Consider the following 21,916-nt stretch of genomic DNA (forward strand, 5'->3'; position numbering starts at 1 on the left):
GCTTGCCTCGGTTATCGTCATTGTTGTTGGGAGAGTGTGGGTGTGACTTCACACCTCTTCCTGAGAGCACCCGGATGCCCTGCAGAGACAGCACCTGTGAGTCTGTTCTCTTATTATTCCCAAACTCTCACACATGCAAAGATAAATTTAACTCACAAAGTGCATGTTACTCAGCAAGCATTTGATGAATGATGCAGTGTGGAGGGTGGTGAAACTAAAGTCCTGTGGTTTGCCTGATTGACATTTTATGATAGAAAAATGTAATTGTATGGGGAAACATAAGCGTTGGAAAAAGGTATGCAATTTTTCAGAAAAATGTTGTCAACTATTAATACGTTTATTGTCGTTGTTTATTATTATGTCCATTATTTTTTACAGTTCCAGACTGAAATATCTACACAGCTTTTAAATGTATTGCTATGAAATTCATTGGACATTTACTGTTGAGGATCATGTACCCTAAATATTTCGGTGATCCCCTAAATTTTGCTATTGTGCCATCATGAAGTTGTCATTTGTGATTTTGAGTGAAATGCCTCAAAAACTATTGGATGTAACTATTATTTTGTGCCATCATCAGGTCAAAATTTAATTTGTCCAATTGAGCAAATACTTGGAATACTAATGACATTCATCAGCCTCAGTTACGTTGTGTTTAGTGCTAATTAGCAAATGTTAGCATGCAAATGTGCTAAATTATGATGTTGAACATGGTTAACATTATACCTGATGAACGTCAGTATGTTTTACCCTTTTTCCTATAAAATCAGCAGGTATATGCAGGTCCTTTAAATGTGGGAAAAAATGCTAAAAATAGGAGACAGACTCATTTCCCATTGCCAGTATCCCAGAACTGTGAACACAGCTCGGCAGAAGACGAGTATGCCTTTCTGGGGTTTCTTTTGGCATGGCAGTTTGGCCCCCCGTTAAAGCCCCGTGAAAATGTAATGGTGGTTACTTCTCTCATCTCTTTTCTTATTTCTTTTATTAAAAAATATGTTACTTATTTCCAGTCTGTCTTTCAAACTTGGTGCAAACTAATTTAAAAGTGTTCGAGCACTGCTTGGATGGACACGGATACAAATGGGGTGAAAATCTTGGGGTTTTTCCAAGCCAGAAGTGACCACATTTGAGACGTGGGGCTGTGGAGGGGCGAGGGGTGGATCTGACTCATAGACTGTGGTGACACCTGTCAAACAAGCAGCCTCACCTTGTGTAAATGTAAATCGGTGTAAGTTGGTAAGCTATATAAACCCCCCCACCCCCCTACAATTTTCATGAATGTTGAAATTAGCTAAAGAGACCTTGTTAACATGTTGATTTATGGTGTAAAGTTGGGTGTTTTGACATGGAGTTCATTGGGGATTGACTCGCTTCTGAAGCCAGCCTCAAGTGGACATTCAAACAACTGCAATTTTTGGCACCTCCACAAGCTGCTGCTTGGTCCAGTCCAGTCCAGTCCATTTTATTTATATATAGCACATTTCAAAAACATGAAGTTACCAAAGTGCTGCACAAAAATACACATAAGCATATACAGAAATATACAGAAATCCACATAAGAATACACAGAATATCCACATAGGACTATACCGAAATACACATACGAAATATGCAGGTCATAGATACAGAAGCGATATGCTCAAGGGATAAACAGACACAGAGACAGGTTGGTCTACTCGTCGACCAGAATCAAAAGCCCAGGAAAACAAGTGGGTCTTGAGGCGGGACTTAAAGATTCTACAGTGGGGGCCATTTTGACATGGGCACCCAGGTATCCATAGCCTAGGGGCAGCTACCGAGAAGGCATGGTCACCTCTTGTTTTCAAACGGCTTTTTGGGACCACAAGCCGCAGCTGATCGGCCAGCCTCAGTGACCTTGAGGGGGTGTATACTTTAGGAGGTCGACGATGTACTGGGGAGATCGTCCATTCAGCCTGAGTGTCATGTTGACATTACTGTCTATCGTAGCTGGAGCTGATAAATACCGTGTCTATTGCAGAGCCATTTGTACCTGGTATGAATGTTAATTGTAACCATATCCAATAAGGACAAAAGCCAGATGTAAGTGGGTGGGGTTTCTATCCAGTGGTAAAGGGTCTTTAGCAATGTCATAGCAAGCATGTAAGCATGCTGACATCAAAGTTTAGCTCAAAGCACCACTGTGCCATAGTACAGTCTCAAAATGCTGGTACAGTGGCTGTAGACTCTTCGACTTGATGATTTATGTTTACATAGGTCTTCAGCATCGGTACAGACTATTTTGCGCTGGATGTCAAATTGTTTGATTTCTCTGGGAGGTGTACTTTACTGGCACAGTTTGAAGGCAGGAAGGGAACTGCCCAGTGGTTCGACAGCCCATTGGTTCGACATCCCATTGTTCCGACCATATTAAACTCATTGTTCCGAAGTCCGTTCCGAAATCATCATGATGCCCTGTGGTTAAGGTCTGGTTAGGTTTAGGCACAAAAACCACTTGGTTAGGGTCAGGAAAAGATCATGGTGTGGGTTAAAATGAAAAAGAAAGTGACAAACTCATAAGCCGTGAGCCTGCTCCGCCTCAAGCCAGTCGCGGCGCACCATACGCCTGCCACGAGCCGTTCAGCACCACAGACAGTCGGACTAATGGGATGTCGAACCAATGAGCTGTCGAACCAATGACATGGACCCGGCAGGAAAATCCTTTCCTGGCTAAGTAAACATCAGTCAACACATAGATATGTGAATAGTGTGCCTTCATCATCTGATATTAGTTTTTCTATCAGAATGCAAATGGCCTGTTCCAGGAGCGGTCACTGAACAGTGGACACGATTATGAAAATGGTGGTAAAACAAATGCAGTCTCTGCAGTAGAGGTCCAGCGAGGCAATAAGTTCCACCAGTGTCAACAAAACATGAAATTTCTCATTGAGGAGCGCTGGGACTTCTCTCTGCAGCCCGGAGAATCTGATCCAGAGTTGAAGCTCACATTGTTATTTATTTCAGCCTTTTCTAACACTGAAATTCAGTAGTGTGGAATACAACAGAGAGGAGGTTAGTTTCTCTTTTTGTCGTGTGTCCCTTTTATTTGAAGGACCTCACTGTGATAAGATTATTGCTTCTATACTATCTGAATAATGAAGGTGTACTGTTGGGAGGAAAATCACAACAGAAGTGTGAAAACATAATGCATTTCGGTAAAGTTAATCATCTGTTAAATGCATAAGGAATTGTTGGACGGAGTGTTCTGGTGTATTCTCCCAGGGCCCAATTAAACAGCTTCGCTTTTTGCCTGCAGCATACTGTAAGTAAGAATGTGTGTTAAGTCTCAGTGCAGACACAGAGGCTTGATGCTCATTTCCATCTTCTTAGATGGAGCTCGTCATGTCACGGTTGTGTCTTTATTCAAACAGGCACCGACAGTGCTCTCCATAGTCCATGGGAATAATAGCCTGAATTCAAAAACAGAATGTACAAATATACATGATAAACAAGAGGCATTTTTAATGAGCACATACATTCTTTTTTCAATGTGAACTTTTTTTTTACAGACTACAATCTGTTTTGACTGTCGGTGAAACAGTCATGGGACAATACAATCAGAGGTGGTCTCACTTTATTACTCAAGCCATCTATCGGGTCATGAAACCAGTACAAAATATTTTCTTTCTATTGTCAATATGTGCTTATGTTTATGTGTGCAAACAGTAAGTATGTGCATGTGGGCATTGGTTTAACAACAAATGAAAGCCAACAGACTTCAGCCATGCATAGAAATATTTTCAACATGTTTTGGCCTGACCTTATGCTCCTTCTGACTTTTCCTCCAGCACAATGATGACATTAGAAAGCAGGTCAGAAAAGGTCAACCATCTGTTGACTTACAAAATCCAAATGGGTCTTCCCTTTATAAAGCCCCTTATTTATATTAGAGCATGAGAGGCGGTATGAAGTCTCAGTGCCTCATTTTATTAGGAAGACTGTGTAACTGTTATGACAAGTATCTCTGACATATAAAGTTCTCTGGAGCTGAGACACAAGGCCTTGATTTTACTCATCAGGCCTCTCTGAGCTCAGAGTTATGAATGAATTAGTCAGGAATGAGGATATAGTATCTTAGCCATGGTAGCAGTTAGGCCCTGGGGATGGCAATGTCAATCTGTTTAGTGGTCGGATCATCACTTTGCTCCGAAGTATCTCAACAGCTATTGGACTGCAGACATTCACAGTGCCAGATGATAAAGCCTCCTGATGATCCCATGTGTTTTTCTCTAGTGCCACCAGCTGGTCAAAGTTTTCACTTACATAGTAAAATATATCAACATCTAAAGATGGTCCAAATGGTTAAAAAAACTGTACAAAATTAATGGTGCCCAAATGATTAATCTTATTGACATTGATGATCCCCAAACTTTTTCTGTGGTGCCACCATGAGGTGGACATATGTGGCTTTGGGTAAGATATCGTCACAACTATTGAATGGATTACCATGACATTTGGTTCAGACATCCATGTTCCCCTCAGAATGAATTGTAGTAACACTGTTAATCCTCTGACTTTTCATCAGGTCAACATTTTAATATATCCAATACTTTGGTTTATGACACACTTTATACACTTCCAAAACTTAGGCCATTCCCATAAACCTCACCTTATGTTTGGTGCTAATTAGGATATGTTAGCATGCTAGCATGTGACAACTTCATTCCGAGCATGTTAGCAGGATTGCCTACACATGGTTCTCAACATGGAGGTGGCTGAGCTGGCAGCTAGCAGCTAACAGGGCTAACTTAATAAACTAACAACACCAACAGTGCTGACAGAGCCAATGGTGTTATCTGGGGGGCAAACTGAATGGTGGGAGTGTCACTTTTGTGACCATGCCGTTTTGATATCAGTGGTAACTGTTGTATGAGCAAATGGCCAAGCAGCGGTGATAAGCTAGCCACTGGGGCAAACTCACAAGGACACACATGCACTTAGCCTCATGCACGCACAGCAAGGAAGGCTACCACAGAGAACAACACACTAAGAACGACCATAACTTTGTTCTCTGCTTAGGAAGCCATCACACAACTTTGCATAACAAATAGTGGTTTGCTGCTATGTTACTGCTCTGAATATCGCCCACGGCTTTCCAGCCTTCGACCAGGCATGTTTTTAAATTTTTACTTGTAGAGGAGCTTGCAACCTTTTCAGTTTAAGTTCAAAGACAAATATGCTAAAAGTGGATTTTATTAAGTATTAAAAACAGTGCAATTATGGACTGTGACTGTCTTTATGAAAACATAGTATATTTTTCTGACTATTTCTTGCCCCAGCCAGTAGCAAATACTTGCACAGTGGATAATACTAACCAGGTGACATTTTATGTGAGAAACAAAAGCAAGTTGCTCAAAAGCTTTTTTTCTCATTTTCCATGATCATAGCTCATTAAATGGTGTTCATTGCTGTGTGTTGTAATCATTCTCCACTGTGACCGGCGCAAATTGACTTCTTATTGACAGCCCTTTCCAAGCCCATATGTGTGTGCTGAAAGCGGAACATAGTTACAGCTCAGACAAATATGGAGCCAGTTTAGTTGCATGATGATGGGCTGAAAATGAGCAGTGGACAGTGAGTACTCACACTGTTTCGTACTGCTGTCAGGTACAGATGATGTGAAATGTCTGCTTCTGTGATGCAAGGGTATCTTGTGCTGTTAACAACAAGTCCTACTGCAACACTGGACCTGAACTAACCAGCAAGATTTAAATGAGAATGCTGCCTAACACTGATTTAATGCAGCTTGAGTTTGACATGGCACATTGTCAGTGAACATGTCTTTTAAACAAAGCTAAATGCAAACAGATTGTCTGAGGTGAGAAGCTCTTTTGTCTTCCACAGCACAATGGATCCTGCTGAGAGTGTCCGTTGATTATTACACCTCATTTAAAACATACACACTGACCCATAGCTGGCTAAGTGGAAACAGACAAAGGGTATTGATTGGATTGGAAGAACAGAACCTCTTGAGAGATTCAACATCTTTACAGGGAACATGCCTGGCTCACTTGATTTGTGAAAGCAGCGCATTGATTTCTGGAGATTACACACTGCTGTTATTCCCTTTTACTTTGTAAAGCAGGAAACTGAATCATCAGATGTAATTCAACACATGTGAAGTCCTAACCTGAACTGAACCTGAATATGCATACATTTTTTTGGGTTCTGGTCATTTCATTTGACCAAGCTGTGTATTCTAAATGTTAATGAAACAAAATAACTACCATTTCATGAGAGTCATATTGCTTTCTTTGGATGCTCATGTTAACCTGAGAAATTACTGGATACATTTTTAAGATTTCATTTACAGATTTCTCACAGAGCATGATGGGCTGCTACGTTCTAATAACACTGTCAGTAGAATGCAGTGGTGCCTCCAGAAATTTTTCATAGGGGTGGCCAGATGGGGCTAATGACAATGTTGGGGCTGCACACAGAAACCAAAAGCCATAACTGAATTTCAAGAATTCAGTTTTGCTGTTAAAGCATTTAGGCAAATTGAAATCTATGTCAATATGGAGAGTTAAGGAATTGATACTAATTATCTGATGTGCATCAACTAATACTGGTGCAGTCTATATTTTGAGTTCCACAACAATCCTGATTTAATGTATTAAGTACCATAAAACTTCAGTTAAAAGCCTAGTCCAATTAAAACGCCCAGTCCCTTTCAGTAGCCAGGTGTAGCTACACATTTTGACAACAAAAGGCCTGTCTCTATTAAACAACTGGTCTAGTTGCCAAGCAGTTAATTTTTATACAAGTTCTTTGGATGTATAAAACCAGATTATTGACTACCCACTTGAGCTAACATTAGTTAGCTGTTTGAATCACACATACAAATGTTTAAACTTTTGTCAGTATGGAGATGCTACACATTGTTAGCCTGGTTGATTTCAGAGAAGATCGCAGGTCATTCAGATTTACCTGCATGATGAAAAAACAAGTGGTGACTCCCTTCCTTCTGAAGCTGTCATAAAGTCAGAATATGTGTCCATTCCTCGATTACCTGGTAAGTGTAAACTGAGTGTAAGGCACAAAATATTTACTGGGAACAAGCCTCAAGTTTAGGGGGAGACTCTTAGGTACCCATAAAATCCATTTTCATTCAGATATCTTGAGGTGAGAGTTGAAGGGACCCCTTTGAAGATGACCACACCAGTTGTTCCGCCAAAATTTAGCCTAGCTTTAAAAAGCTATTAATTTCCCCTCCCAACAAGCTATGCAGACATGGTTGGTACCAAGTGATGCCTTAAGTTCTCTGGTTTCACAAGATATCACCACCTAGCTGAAAAAACAAGCCTCTTAAATACAGTATCCCCCTCCAGTTATTTTTGCCACTGACATCCAAATAATCACTTTTTCCATTTTAAATTTGATCAGCACACTAAATTACAATTTTTCCTCTGTGTAATCACAAAGATTATTGTCAGTATATGATTTTAATACAGGCCTGCTGATGCTTGTCCTGTTGTTTGTGTTGTAGCTTCAGTTTTTCACGAGTACACTGTGTTTGTTTCACCTGTGGGACAGCTTTGGTAGGAAAGCAGAAAGTTTAAATAAAGAAACACAGATCTTGTTGTTCTTGTTGAACAGTCTTGACTAACTTGTCCCTTTGTAAACTTCAGTCATTCTTCAAACTTGGAGTGAGGAGCTAAATATGATGCTTGCCTCAGGAGACTGATGAACTCCCTTGAGTTTTCACTTAATTGCTTTGCAAAATCTTGTCATGTGAGTGAATCACACTGTTGCTGCAGTTGCCTGGCAGCAGAAGACAGCACCCAGAAGTCTCGTGGGATGACTGCTGCAGGGGGGTGCAAATGCAGACTGAAGTCATCTTCCTATGAACTGTGTTTTCACTCAAAAGTTTGAATGCAGTGAAATTGTTGTTTGTTTGTTTGTTTGTTACTGTGCCTGAATCTTTCTTTATGTTTTTCACCTTGATTTTAAAATAAAACCCCTGAGTTTCTCGTTCCTCTGTGTGACTGTTCTCTGCATATCTGCCTCCCTGTTTGTTGCATTTTCTTTGATGGCCTTTGATGAACCCAGTGGAGTAGTCAGAAAAAGCTCCTTTGAAACCTCTTGGGTCAACTCATTATAATCATGTCTACTCAAGCTGACAAAGGCAGAAGAGGGAAACCTTTGAAATATCCTTTGTTCTCCACTGACAGACCAGACAAGGGTGCATCCAGTAGGCCGCAGTGCAGCTTTCCTCACAGGCCGAGAGAGGCATCGCAGCCAATTTGAGGCCAAGTCAATCAGCACAGTAGCAGAGGGAGTGCTGGACTGTTGTTGATAATCTCCCCAGAGAGCATGCTCTATCATGCCTTTGCTTCATTAACTCCCCAACCAATTGTAGTCCAGCCTTTAAGTCCAGCGCCTTTGTGTGTGTATGTGTGTGTGTGTGTGTGTGTGTGTGTGTGTGTGTGTGTGTGTGTGTGTGTGCTCTCATTAAAACCAAAGGATCCCTGACAACTGGGCCCATTAAAGACCCCCAACAACCTGCCCTCATCCTGCAAGAGAAGCTGTTTCACCAAATGTCAAGTCACATTATATACCTCCGGAAAGGTCCTTTGAAAGACAACAAGAAAACAAATGAACATAATGTTAAATGATTCAATTAAAGTACACGCCCAGAATTAAAATGAAATCTTCAAAATGTTGTTAAAAGTCATATTATAAATGTTTAGAGTGGGTGATGGAAAATACAGTGCCTCTCTATATCTTTTGGACAAGTAAATTTACCTTTGACTTGGGCAGGCAAAAAAATTTAGGCTACTTTTTTCTTTGTGTTTGCGTGGACTGCAGAATTCAAACAAACAACTGAAAGCATCTAAACAGTTTTAATATACAAATGATTCAGTAAATGAATTATTAAAATGGCTATACTTAATGTTTTTTTTTCTTTTTTTCATTTTGAAAGGTTATGATTTCATCTGTTTTGAAATTTAAAAAAAAGAGAAAATACACTTTTTACTGATATTTTCTTTTGTAGTCATTTATAAAAATCAGCTGCAGTAAAAAATAATCCTTTGTCTTATTATTCTTAGAAAACATACCATGCACACTTCTCTCCTAGTTGACAGAGAGTCAAGGGAGGAGTCTCTCAACTGCCAACACTGCCACTGACAATCAGCTTGGCAACGACATATCAGTAATCACAATAGCTCTCTCAGTAGCTCTCCTCTCCAGTTAGCTATGTTGATAGTTTAGCTTATCTCAAAATGTATTGTTGGGTCAATGCAAATGATTCAGTAAGAGCAGGTCACAGTTCACTGGGTTGGTGTTAAGCTTACTTTATTGTTATCGACTGAATTATACAGCTGCTAACACTAGCTAGCTAAGGGCCCGAACACATGCCCCATTTTTTGTACCCTCAAATCCATTGTTGTCAGTGTAGTGGTGCAAAAGATGCTCAAAGCGGGAGCAACTTGGTAGTGTTGTGCAAGCATTCAGAAGAGCCAGTTTTAGGGGCCAGAAGGCTGCAGCAGTATGCACTGCATGTCATATTTATTTATATATTTAAAAGGATTCCCATTAGCTGAAGCCATGGACAACAGTTAGTCTTCCTGGGGTCCGAATTTCAGTGCATCATATTCATCACACACATGCTGTACACAAGTGTGTGTGCGTGTGGTGTGCATCTGATTAATTACATAGAAGCTGTATACAATATCACCTCTGTGCTGCACTCTTTTCATCACATATGCACCTTTCATTGTGTTATATTATGTGGATGTAGAAGTTCACTGACACATCCATACTGATACACGTTCAATGATATTCTCATTATCCAATTAATCCTGCAATTAATCCATGAGTTAGCCACCAGGGGCCGTAACCAGGGAGCAGGAATAAGTTGTGGCCAACACTGGACCATTGATCAGCTGTTTAAGTAATGCATCCGTAAATTAAATCTAAATGAGGATTTATTATTGGATTGATGTATGTAAAGGGGGCAGCTATTCCAGTGACGGATGACTTAATAAGTAACTGCCGTTAAGCGTTAGATTTTGGGCAAGGGGACATGATTTGGCCAGCATCTGCTGTTCTGGTGAAATAACTATAAAAGTTGCTATATTTGGTAACTTGACTGTGTAAAAACTCGGGTTTTGTGGAATAAATGCAGTTGCTGAAGAAAGAGACTGTACTTAGGGTGAGCCTTTTTTCCACTGGTAGCCATAAGTGCTATCTGTGTTCATTCTTAAAGGGCAATGTGGGACAAGTTTAACTGCACTGTTTTGTGCAATTTGAAGTTTCCCGATAGCACATACATACACACATACAGGTGAGCAATAGTCCAGGTGGTTTACAAAATGTTACTACTTGCCCCGGAATGTGCCATATGACATGGAACAATCAATAACAGCAGGCAGATTCCTTTTTTTATTCCATTAATATCATCAATTTGGTAAATGTGGGGGAGAAGTTGATCATTTTAGTGCAGGGTTACGCAGAGGTTTACGATCTACCCCATAGACTGCAAAAATGATAGACATAGCTACCGAGACATCGCCCATTGGTTTGTGAGGTTTTGACGACATTTCAGTCGTCGCCATCTTGGTTTTTAGTTTGAGAGGCAGACACTGTGGAGGAGCGAGGCATGGATCATCAGACTGAGACAAAGGACGGAATGTGTTCTCATCCCGACTCATCAAATATAACCGCTTTGTCTGTGGGCTTTCACGTCTACATATTACGTGCTAGTTATCCTCCTGCGTCTGTTGTTGATGACCCAGTCTCAATTTACGCCGGTTAAATGCATTGTGTCTTTTCAAAATACTCTTCTGTTTTCACAGGAACTGTACAGTTTCTGCTTGATAAATGCATAGTCTTTTCAAAATAAACTTACAACATCAGTAAAACACCTTGTATTTACATTTATTTCCTTCTGCAAAAAAAAGCACGTTATTAGATTTAGAAAAAAACATAATGGTTTGGTTCAACATTCACACAGGAAATAAATTGCAGGCTCCTGGGTGAAAGGCCAGAGTTTGTTGGAACCATCCACCTCCCATCCCACCCTATAGGACTTTTAGTCTCCTTATATTCAGTTGTTACCAATGGCATTGCAAACTGCTGCCCACCGGTGCATTTCATAACACCGTTGTGCACTGGTATCTTATACAGACATCCCCTGGCATAGGGTTGGTATTTGATGACTTCAGTCGGTGGCCACTGCGTCAACAACTGCTGCGGCAAGGTGAGAATTATACTTCCGCAAAAGGTGTCAAAGCATTGCACACATGCTGTACACAAGCGTGTGTGTGGTGTGCAAAGCTGTGCGTTGTGTTAGTGCTAATTAGCAAACGTCAGCATGCGACCAGACTAAACTAAGGTGGTACACATGTCTGTTGTGTTTGTTGAAAGTTATTTCATCTTGTATCATCTAACTGCGGAGCACAACAGTTGAGTCATGAAGCCCACGTTCTTTTCGGCAGTAACCTCCTTTGATGTTCAGTCAGTCAGCTGTCAATTAGTTAATTGTATCATTTTCTTCTAACATTTCAGCTTGTGATTGAGTATGCAATCTGTGAAACCTAGATGCAGAACTAACAACTGACAGCCCTAATTTTGCCCAAGGACAAAGATGAGGGCTGATTCTCAAAGGAAAATCCTTGGTCACTTGTGTGCAGTGTGGAAATGCCAGCTGACAATGTGACCTCCCCCCCATCTGCCTCAGATAGCCGCCAGAGAATAAACCACTGCATATGAATTACACCATGGCAACACTGCATCACCACAGAGAGGTTAAGCTTGAAAACTCATACCCATCACTTTAGTATTTACTGGGATTAAAGAACACACAACATTAATTGTACACCAGTCTGGAATCACCTGACAGTAGACACCAGAGTTCGGCAAACTCAACTGTGTAACTGAGAGAAAAGGCCTTGAATCATGACCCTTCTCTCAGGCCTAAACACCACTGTGGTCTGTTTGTCTGAGCTGCTGTGAACCCACAGACAGGCTCACATTCATGTTTTCAGCTTTGTTTGCCCATGTGGGGAGTCGGAATAATGCTCTTTGGCAGTTAAAATGCTTGATCTTGAGATAGAGTGAAGAAGAGTGTAAAAAGGAGGCTTCATCATTAAAGAACACTTAGCCCTTTAAGAAGATAACATATATTAACCTACTTAATTACAATTTCATGTGTTTGCCATATTGATTCCTTCTATTTTCATTCAGCTATTTCAGTCCATGTCACTTGCTTACTATGCAGAAGTTTAGCTGTAGAATCGCAGGAGGAATATTAGTATTTTGCCTAACTAGTACTGCCATCTGCAGGCCATATGTTATTTCTGCAGTTGTCTTTTGGATACTATAAAACTGCGTGGGCTTGATGGTGATGATGCAAAACTGGAGATGTAAGGACAAATACTGAGCAAAGAAAGAAAAGCATTGTTGGGCAAATATGGTAGCCTATAAATAAACAGAAAAAAAAGGTGTGACACCGTGAGACCACATTTCTAATGCTCTCCAGTTCCTTCCTCACAGTAGTTAAATGAAACAGTTATCTCATGCTGTGCTGTATTTGTCCTTAATGAGCTGCTGCCCACTTTGTCCTGAGTGTGGCCAGATGGCCAAAGCACATGGTTTATAATTACAGTGTTGTAGTAATACAAATACATCACTTGAGGGAGCTAGCCTGTGATTAAAATACCGGAAGTCACAGCTATAGGAAGAGGAACCTTTTTTTCAATTGCATAAACTTTATTGAACAAACTGCACGTATCATACATTTTGACAGTAAGAAAAACCACTGCAAAATCCAGGTAAACTACAAAATAAAAAAAGGAAGAAGACAGAAAGAAGAAAGAAACTAAAGACACATTTATAATGGTATAGACTATTTAAGAATCACGGTACATATACAGGCAGTGCACAAGTCATAGATAGGAAACAAATGTCTCTTTTCTAATCCAGTCCAAATTTTAAAGTCCAGAGATTATTCCAAGAACTCCATTCCTTCACAACAATGGAGGAAAAAAATGAGTGGAAAACATGCATTTGTAGCGTATTGCTGCCACATCTCGAAAAACATAATGGATCAGTATTACGTTATAATGTAAAAAGTTTATTGTTTTAACAAGAAGTTTTTCACGTTATAACAATATATTTTCACATTATAACAATATAGTTTCATGTTAAAACGTGAACTTATATTGTAAAAACATGAAAAGTTTACAATATATTTTCATGTTATCCGTGTTTTGGGCCATGTTGATGTCTGTTCATTGAAAATAGCCAAGTGTCAAACCACAACCGGAGTATATGGGTTCACCTCCTCCCGAGACCACATATTGCATTATATTATTATATTATGGAATTTGTAATGTCCTAACAATATAAATTATCACGTTATACCATGAAACTTTTCACGTTTATACAATATAAGTTATCACGTTTTAACGTGAAAATATATTGTTATAATGTGAAAAACTTCTTGTTAGACCAATAAACTTTTCACGTTATAACGTAATACTGACCCATTATTTTTTTTCCTGGTGTGGCAGCAATACGCTTCCGTACATTTAAAATTGGTTTCAGGGAAACTAATTTTTTAGGTTATTGTAAGAAACTGGGCTGATGTTTTTTCTTTGTTTTGTTTTGTTATGTTATGTTTTGCTTTTACCTTATTGTATTTTATTTTACTTTTATTTAACCAGGAAATCCTATTGAGACCTGAAAATCTCCTTTACAAGAGAGACCTAGCCATGTTAGCAGCCAATCAAAACACATTTAAAATGCAACAAATACAACATATGATATAGAAATCCACAATAAAACAACAACTATTCAAACATAGTGGCTTCTCAGGTCTCCATCACCACATTCTTTATGATGTCCTTAATTCATCAATGGATATAAGTGTTTCTAAGAACCTTTTTCACCTTTGTATAAAGGGACAGAATGCTGGTCCACACTCCAACACTGTAGGTGGCGGTAATGCGCCTCCATCCGGTTGCCACCCCACGTAACACCAAAAGAAGAAGAAGAAGAAGCTTTTCCGACATGCACATCCCAGCTGCTCTCCCTGACGCTGTTTCACTCTTACTTCGGATATGAATATTGACAGAAATGTGGATTTAGTGGATTTGAGCAACGGCCTCGAAAATGTTCCTGTTTTTACTGAACGGAGTTCAGCCGTAATGACGTTTCCTGAATTTCAGGTAACGTTACGTAGCATAAGTTGAACACATGTAACGTGAGCCCCTGAAGTCCAATGCGTTTTAGTTATTTATTTTGCTAGAGGAGTGCTTTAAGAGTAGGAACGTCTCCTTAGGAACAATATGATGTCATAATGTCATGTGTTTAGCTTTACAGTGAACTAGTACCTCAATTAGATACATTAACACCTGCAAGTTAACTGTTGTTTTCCACGTCATAGCAAGAAACACACGGGTGTTGTTAATTACATTATGCCTGTGTTGTGTTCAAGTGTCCCAGGTGACTTTGATATTGAGCCAGCATGTTCAGTACCAGGACCCTGACACTGCAGCAGATGGAGAGAGCCATCAGCCATCATGCACTTTATCATTCAGGGGAGACCGGGGATGGTTGTAACAGCACCACTTTCACCAAGAGGGGATGACATATGAGTCATGTAATGCATTGTATGACCCCTTTCTTCCTGACCTTGCATGGGACATTTCATAGCTATGTAAAGAAATATGCAGATTTTACAGCCTAAATAACAACAATAATAATAATACATTTTATTTATAAGCACCTTTAAAGACACTCAAGGTCACCTTAACAGTGAAAGTAGAGAAAATAACAACCGATTATTCAAGTCAACAAGATAAAGAATACAGTAATGTAAAAAAAAAAAAAAAATTAAATAGTATAGTAATAATTACATAACAACAGATAAAGATTTGGCAAAACAAGTTAACGTTGAATAAAACTGCTGTTATTAACCTCCTTCCCATCAAACTATCATGACATGGTTGGTACCAAGGAATTTCTTTAGTCGTCTTGTTGGATATGATACCAATCCTCACCATATCATCACCATATCTTCACTGGAGCTTTAAATGTGCCCAGCCGTCTGCAGTCTCTGAAAGACAGTAATGTTGGCTGAGGATACTGGAGTGGAAGAGGTTAAATCCCTTTGAGGTGTTAATGCCAACTACAGCCAACTTGAACCAACTTCCTAGTTTGTTTTTTAATATAAACACATAACACAAACATAGAATTTGTGTATGTTATGAAGTGGAAATTTTGTGAAAATGAATTATTTCTCAAAAAAAGCTTGTGAAACATACAGTATCTTAACTATGAATAACTGTTATATCTGCATTAAGCTAGTACTGGCTACATATTGGTCTGGCTCCAAGAAATAAATAAGATGTATACAAGATCTTTGGCACTGCCTGAGATACACTGCAAAGACTCTGTTGACATGTGTTTGGAAAAAATGAGATAATAAAAAAAAAATACAATGCATTTTATTTATGGTCAAAGTCCTACTTAAGCTTTGTCTAGCAAACCTAGAAAAAAACTTGCTGAAACCTGGTGTTATCAGCTCTATCACATGAAATACTTTGCTTCACCAGCAGATGACAGCAAATCATTACAGGCTACAGACACATCCTCTGACTCCAGGGGAGGGAATCGAAAATAACTGCCTCTGTAGGACCAAAGGAGCTGTCCTAGTTAACACGGCCTGCTGGCCACGATGCTCCAGAGGTCCTCTCTGACTGCATTAAAATGTAACCAATTTTTAAGAAACATCCTGTAGACATGAAAGTCATCATCATTGCTGAATGTGATAAAACTATAGTTGTATGTGGTAATGCATTAAGTCATTAAAGAAGGTTGATTTCAAGTTCAGCTATTACTTTTTATTAATAAATTATCTCCAGATCATTTTCTCGATTCATCGTTGATGACAGAACAGAAATGTCACAGTTTTCCTAAGCTCAAGGTGGCGTCTTCAAATGTCTTGTTTTGCCCGGTTAGGAGTCCAAAACCCAAATATATTCAGTTTCCTGTCTTAAAAGACGAAGACAAGAAAACAAACCTTCTCATTTAGAAGGTGGAACCTGTGAATGTTGTTTGAGAAACTGACTAAAATGATTTATGATTGTGGTTGATTTATTTCTTGTTATTTACAGTTTTAAACTTGTAAAATTTGTTTTCATTTCCAGTATTCCCCAGATAATGTTCAGGGACCAGGTTGCACCATTGACCCCAGTGAAGTAACCCTTCCTGGATGCTCCTGTCTCTCCCACTCCTGCTTCACTGAGAGCTGCTCCTGCCTGCAGACTCATGGGCAGGCGTACGACAGTGCAGGCACAGTGCTGAACCTTAGCAGGACGAACTCTGGCTACTGCTTGCCTGTGTTTGAGTGCAATGCCCTTTGCACCTGCAGTGATGCCTGCTGTAACCGGGTGGTGCAGAGAGGGCCAAGACTCAGACTAGAGGTTTACAGCACCGAGAACAGGGGCTGGGGAGTAAGAACATTAGAGGCAATCCCACATGGGACATTTGTGTGCGAGTATGCAGGAGAGGTGATCAGTTTTGAGGAGGCCAGACTCAGACAGCTTGCCCAGAGATCTGAGGAAAATAACTACATCATTGCCGTAAGGGAGCATGCAGGTACAGGCTCCATCACGGAGACATTTGTGGACCCTGCCATGGTGGGAAATGTAGGCCGTTTTCTCAACCACTCCTGCCAGCCCAACCTGTTCATGCAGCCAGTCCGTGTGCACTCTGTGGTTCCCAGGCTGGCGCTGTTTGCTGGACGGAACATTGATGCGCAAGAGGAGCTGACGTTTGACTACTCCGGAGGATACAGTAATCAACCACCTGTAGAGATGCTGTCCACACAAAATGATGCTGCCATACAGGCCAGCAGGACAGATGGACTCCAGAGGAAAGAGTGCCACTGTGGTGCCAACAACTGTGTTCAGTTCCTCCCGTTGGATTTATCGATTATCAAGTGAAGTAAATGAAATTAAATGTCGTGTCATATTTGTTTTTATCTGAATGTATAAAGATGGATTCATTTCTGAGAGATGAAGAAAAGATTTTTATCAAACCTAATGCCTCTAATTTCCTTTAAACCCATCCTTCTTTAGTCTTATCTTGGTCTATTTTCAGTTTCCCTTACATCTCGGTTAATTTAACCACTCATTAGAACAAGACAATGCAACTCGCTGATGGCTCCACAAACACAATGAGCTGGATGAGTCATGTCTGTGCCCGTCATTGTTTCCTGTTTGGTCCCCGCCGTGTCTCCTGATCTGCCAGTGTCTCCCACTCAATGTAAGACGATGCAATGAAAACTAAATCTCAAGGCATGAAAAATAAGTTTAATTTTTCTGAAAGGAGAAACTTATTGACACTCCTGTCTGTTCTTTCACTTTTACAATTCATTTCATCTATCGGGGGATGCTTGTTCTGTGCATGACATTTCCCACCAGATTTACAGTCTTGCAGCTCTCATCTTGTCCTGGCACATTGAGGTCCCATTTCTCACACAACACATGAATCTGGAAGGAGCAGAAGCATCATTTGCACTGACAGAGATTGGTGGAATGATGTTCAATAGGTTAAAGGTGGTTTAATAGCCACATTCACCATAGAATGAATCCTTACACCCTTACAGCTGCTGAAGCTAAATGTCATGTCAGTCAAAAACAAAACACCCAAATTCTCAGTAGAAGTAATAGCTGTCATATGTTTCCATCAACTTGACATTTCCGTCTTCATGCAATGCAGCCTCCCCTTGTAGATATTCTCAGCTTCTCATTGCACTCAAACCTCAAGAGAGGTAGGACCAATTAAAAAGAGCCAGGGGGTGTTTTTTATATAGAAACAGCCTTTATTCCCCTGTCAAAGGAGGGGCGAAGGTGTCCCACTTCAGTGTGACCATTCTGAAATCAGGACCCTCTCCGCTCAATCTGCCCTGTTTCTAGTCTAGACCTGCTTTCATCTTATTAATATCCACATCTGGGTTAATTAGGATGGAGACCGTGTTTCATCCAGAAATGGAACCAGTGCTCCAGCCACACTGGGCTTTGAGAGAGACTAAATGGTGGGGGGTGGAGGGGGTGGAAGCCCTCAGCCGATCAGAGGCTGCTGTCAAGATGATTGGTTTTTGTGTCACCCAGCGGGGAGGCGAATGGCGCAGGATGTTGTTATTTCGACCCATATTTTCTCCTCTATGAGGGTTACCTGAGATTTTTTTTAAATGGGTTGTTCTTTGCATTGTGCCTGATCTGATCTATACTCAGGAATTAATAACAAAACTTTAAGAATTAATTTATAGGGCTGGGCAATATACTGATAGCGTGATATGAGACTAGATGTCATCATCTTTATATCATAAGTTTTTTCATTTCCTGGTTTTAAAAGCTGCCTTACAGTTAAGTGTTGTAATTTATTGTAGTTACCAGACTGTTCTAGCTGTTCGCTTTTACCCATGTATCATTATCTCCACATTACAACATAAGGTTATCAAAAATCATTATTGCCAAAATCTTTTGCAAAAGCACCAACTGTCAACACTACAATGTTGTCGCACTATTGATATTGTGGTATTAGGCCAAAAATGTTGTGATATTTTATTTTCTCCATATTGCCCGGCCTTTAAGTTTTACATTTTTCAGAAATATGCAAATTTACTTGCCAAGAGTGAGATGGGAAGACTGATACCATCCATACTATATACCAACCAGTAGCAGCTTAGCTTAGCTCAACATATCATACTTTAGCCCTGGTGCTAAGACTGAAAAAGAGGAAATGCTGATCTGGATCTATCCTGAAAAACAAAGTCAACCACCACCAAAAGCTACTAATTAACATGTCATATCTTGTAAAACTAACATGTAAAAATGAGGCACTAACTCTTCTTGGAGATCTTGTCGTCACGGTGACATTGTTGAATATTTCAGCACATAACCCCTCCTAAAACCACAACGTGTTATTTTTATACTTGGGTTTTGTATGCGTTAGTGTGCTTTAAAGGTGCTGGTTGGTGGATTTTGTCACTGGTAGATAGTCAGGCTACTTTTTCTCCTGTTTCCAGGTTTTGTGTGAAGCTAAGCTAACCAGCTGCTAGCGGTAGCCTCATATTGAACATACAGTCCTAAACGTAGCATGGATTTTCTTATCTAACTTAGGGCAATACTAGGGTGACCATATTTTGATTTCCAAAAAAGAGGACACTCGGCCGGCCACGACATAGCCTACTTAAATGATTACTCGCAGTTCACTCAAAGATGCCTTAAAATTTTAATATATTTAAAATTTATATGTATGGATAGAAAATTCAGTTATATTACAAAATAATATCTCTCAAAGACAGAAATTCAGATAGGCCCCTATAGGGGACACATAGCCTACACACACTAGAGTGTGGTGATCTGAGCCTGACGATACCTGACGGGTTGGGCCAGGTTTGGTCAAAAATGTAGCTATAAATTGTATTTGGGCTCGGGTCGGATTCGGTCAGCTTTCAGTGAAAATGTAGTGTAAAAATAAATAAAATCCTATTGTCTGTCCTGTTTATTGCTTGGGCACTGTTATTTACGTGACAACACCTGAACATAACACACACAGACACACATTGGCTGTTTGTTTCTACCTCTCCCCTCTCTGGAAGTCTCAGACCTCCAGCCGCCCGCCTCCGCCTTGATTAAACGCTGAAAATAAAATAAAAGAGGGAGACAGGTTTTTCCTATTTTATCGTATTTTGTTTTATTTCTCCCTCTCCTCTCGCTGGAAGCGTTGGGCCTCCCGCTCCTGTCTCAAACACGGAGGTCTCCCTCTCCGCAGCTCAGCACCCACGGCGCACGCCCGGCCTGTTAAATAGCCTGTAACCACTGTGTGACACAATGGTCATGGTCATGCTTTGGTCATTAAATAATGTCGGGCTCAGTTCGGGTTCGACAGAAATATGCTGCCCGTGCCGTACTCTAACGCACATACAAACACACGGAAAACCGGACATTATCATCAGTTTATAAACACCCCCCAGATGCCCCGGATGCCCCGGACGGGACGTGAAAAGTGGACATGTCCGGGCAAAAGAGGACGTTTGGTCAGCCTAGGCAATACAGCAAAAAATACAGCTTACCCTGGAAGTCAAATGTTGGAGCTGTAATAGACGTCACACCTGAATTGACCATGTTTTAGTACAAGAAGTTGGAAAAGCAAGATGTTATAAGCAATACCAGATCTAGCTAGGTTAGCAATTGTACAACTGATAACCTATGAAAATGCACATGCAACAGTTCTTATGATCCTACAATTCACATTAGCAGCCCATTAGTGATATTACTTCCTCAATGTAAAGTTATGTAATTAACATAAATTATGTAGGTTAGGTATACAAAGATCAGGTTTAGGAAAAGAAATATGGAGAGGCAATACCTTAAAATCACTCCAAGGACACTAACACGGCTCCTAACACCAGTTTCCTGGGGAAAGTCTTGGGAGAAAGTCCTGTGTTTTGTGACCCATCCACTAACCTAGTTTGCCTCCTAATTAGACCACTTGAAACATCTTCGCTCTTTACCCCGGTCAGTGCTTTGGTTACGTGATTGCTACCTCAAAATATGGGGGTTATGCTAGGCTGACCAAATGTTTACTTTTGCCCGGACATGTCCACTTTTCATGTCCTGTCCGGGGCGTCCGGGGGGTGTTTATAAATTGATGATAATGTCCGGTTTTCCGTGTGTGTGTGTGTGTTTCTGTCCGAACCCGACAGTCATTCTGTTTTGTTATGTCCGAAACCAAACTGAGCCCGACATTATTTAATTACTAAAGCACTGAGTTTGTGTCACACAGTTGTTATGGTTACAGGCTATTTAACAGGCCGGGCGTGTGCCATGGGTGCTCCGCGGAGAGGGAGACCTCCGTGTTTGAGATGGGAGCGGGCGGTGGGAGGTCCGAGTTTCCAGCGAGGGGAGAGGGAGAAATATAACAAAATAAGATAAAATAGGAAAACCTGTCTCCCACTTTTATTTTATTTTCAGCATTTAATCAAGGCGGAAGCGGGAGGGGAGAGGTAGAAACAAACAGCCAATGTGTGTCTGTGTGTGTTATGTTCAGGTGTTGTCACGTAAATAACAGTGCACAAGCAATAAACAGGACAGACAATAGGATTTTATTTATTCTTACACTACATTTTCACTGAAAGCTGACCGAATCCGACCCGAGCCCGAATACAATTTATAGCTACATTTCTGACCAAATCCGGCCCAACCCATCGGGCTCGGATCGGGTAGCCACACTCTAGTGTGTGTATATGTCCCCTGTTGGGGCTTATCTGAATTTCTGTCTTTGAGAGATATTATTTTGTAATATAACTGAATTTTCTATCAATACATATAAATTTTAAATATATTAAAATTATAAGGCATCTTTGAGTAAACTGCGAGTAATCATTTAAGTAGGCTATGTCGTGGCCGGCCGAGTGTCCTCTTTTTTGGAAATCACAATATGGTCACCCTAGGTTATGCACAAACTTACATGAAATACAAAGAATTAAGTGCATTAGAAAACATATGCATATGCATGGGAAAAGCCTGTATTACGCAGTAGTATTGTACTGTAGCTTTCACAGCTGTTGATGCATAAAGCAGCCATCTTGGATTTTGAGGTTGGGGATGATGAGGTTCCTTTGACTTTCTGAGTTCAGTTGTTTCAGTTTAAATTTCCACCTAGGAAATTTCCCAGTGCAAACAAAATGCTCTGTAAACATATTTGCCATGTACAATGTCAGACTAACCCCTTGAACTCATCAAATAGTAATCGAGTGTGATAAAACAAAAGATAAATTCTACGTTTATTGGCATCTGCAAGGTGTATGATTCACCCTCAATCTGGGAGGAAGAACAGTCAGTGCAGCAGTAGAAAATGTAGTTTTTATAAT

General features: G+C 40.3%; 1 protein-coding gene across 1 annotated transcript; it reads left to right on the top strand.

Moving 5' to 3' along the window:
- Window positions 1-14,028: 14,028 nt before the first annotated feature.
- On the top strand, window positions 14,029-17,074 carry setmar (SET domain and mariner transposase fusion gene). Its single transcript, XM_049581763.1, has 2 exons — window positions 14,029-14,198; window positions 16,182-17,074. The coding sequence occupies exons 1-2, from the start codon at window positions 14,091-14,093 to the stop codon at window positions 16,977-16,979; spliced, it is 906 nt and encodes a 301-aa protein (XP_049437720.1). The 5' UTR covers window positions 14,029-14,090; the 3' UTR covers window positions 16,980-17,074.
- Window positions 17,075-21,916: the final 4,842 nt, after the last annotated feature.

Source organism: Epinephelus fuscoguttatus, linkage group LG1 (assembly GCF_011397635.1).
Source record: "Epinephelus fuscoguttatus linkage group LG1, E.fuscoguttatus.final_Chr_v1".
NCBI classification, from domain to species: domain Eukaryota; kingdom Metazoa; phylum Chordata; class Actinopteri; order Perciformes; family Serranidae; genus Epinephelus; species Epinephelus fuscoguttatus.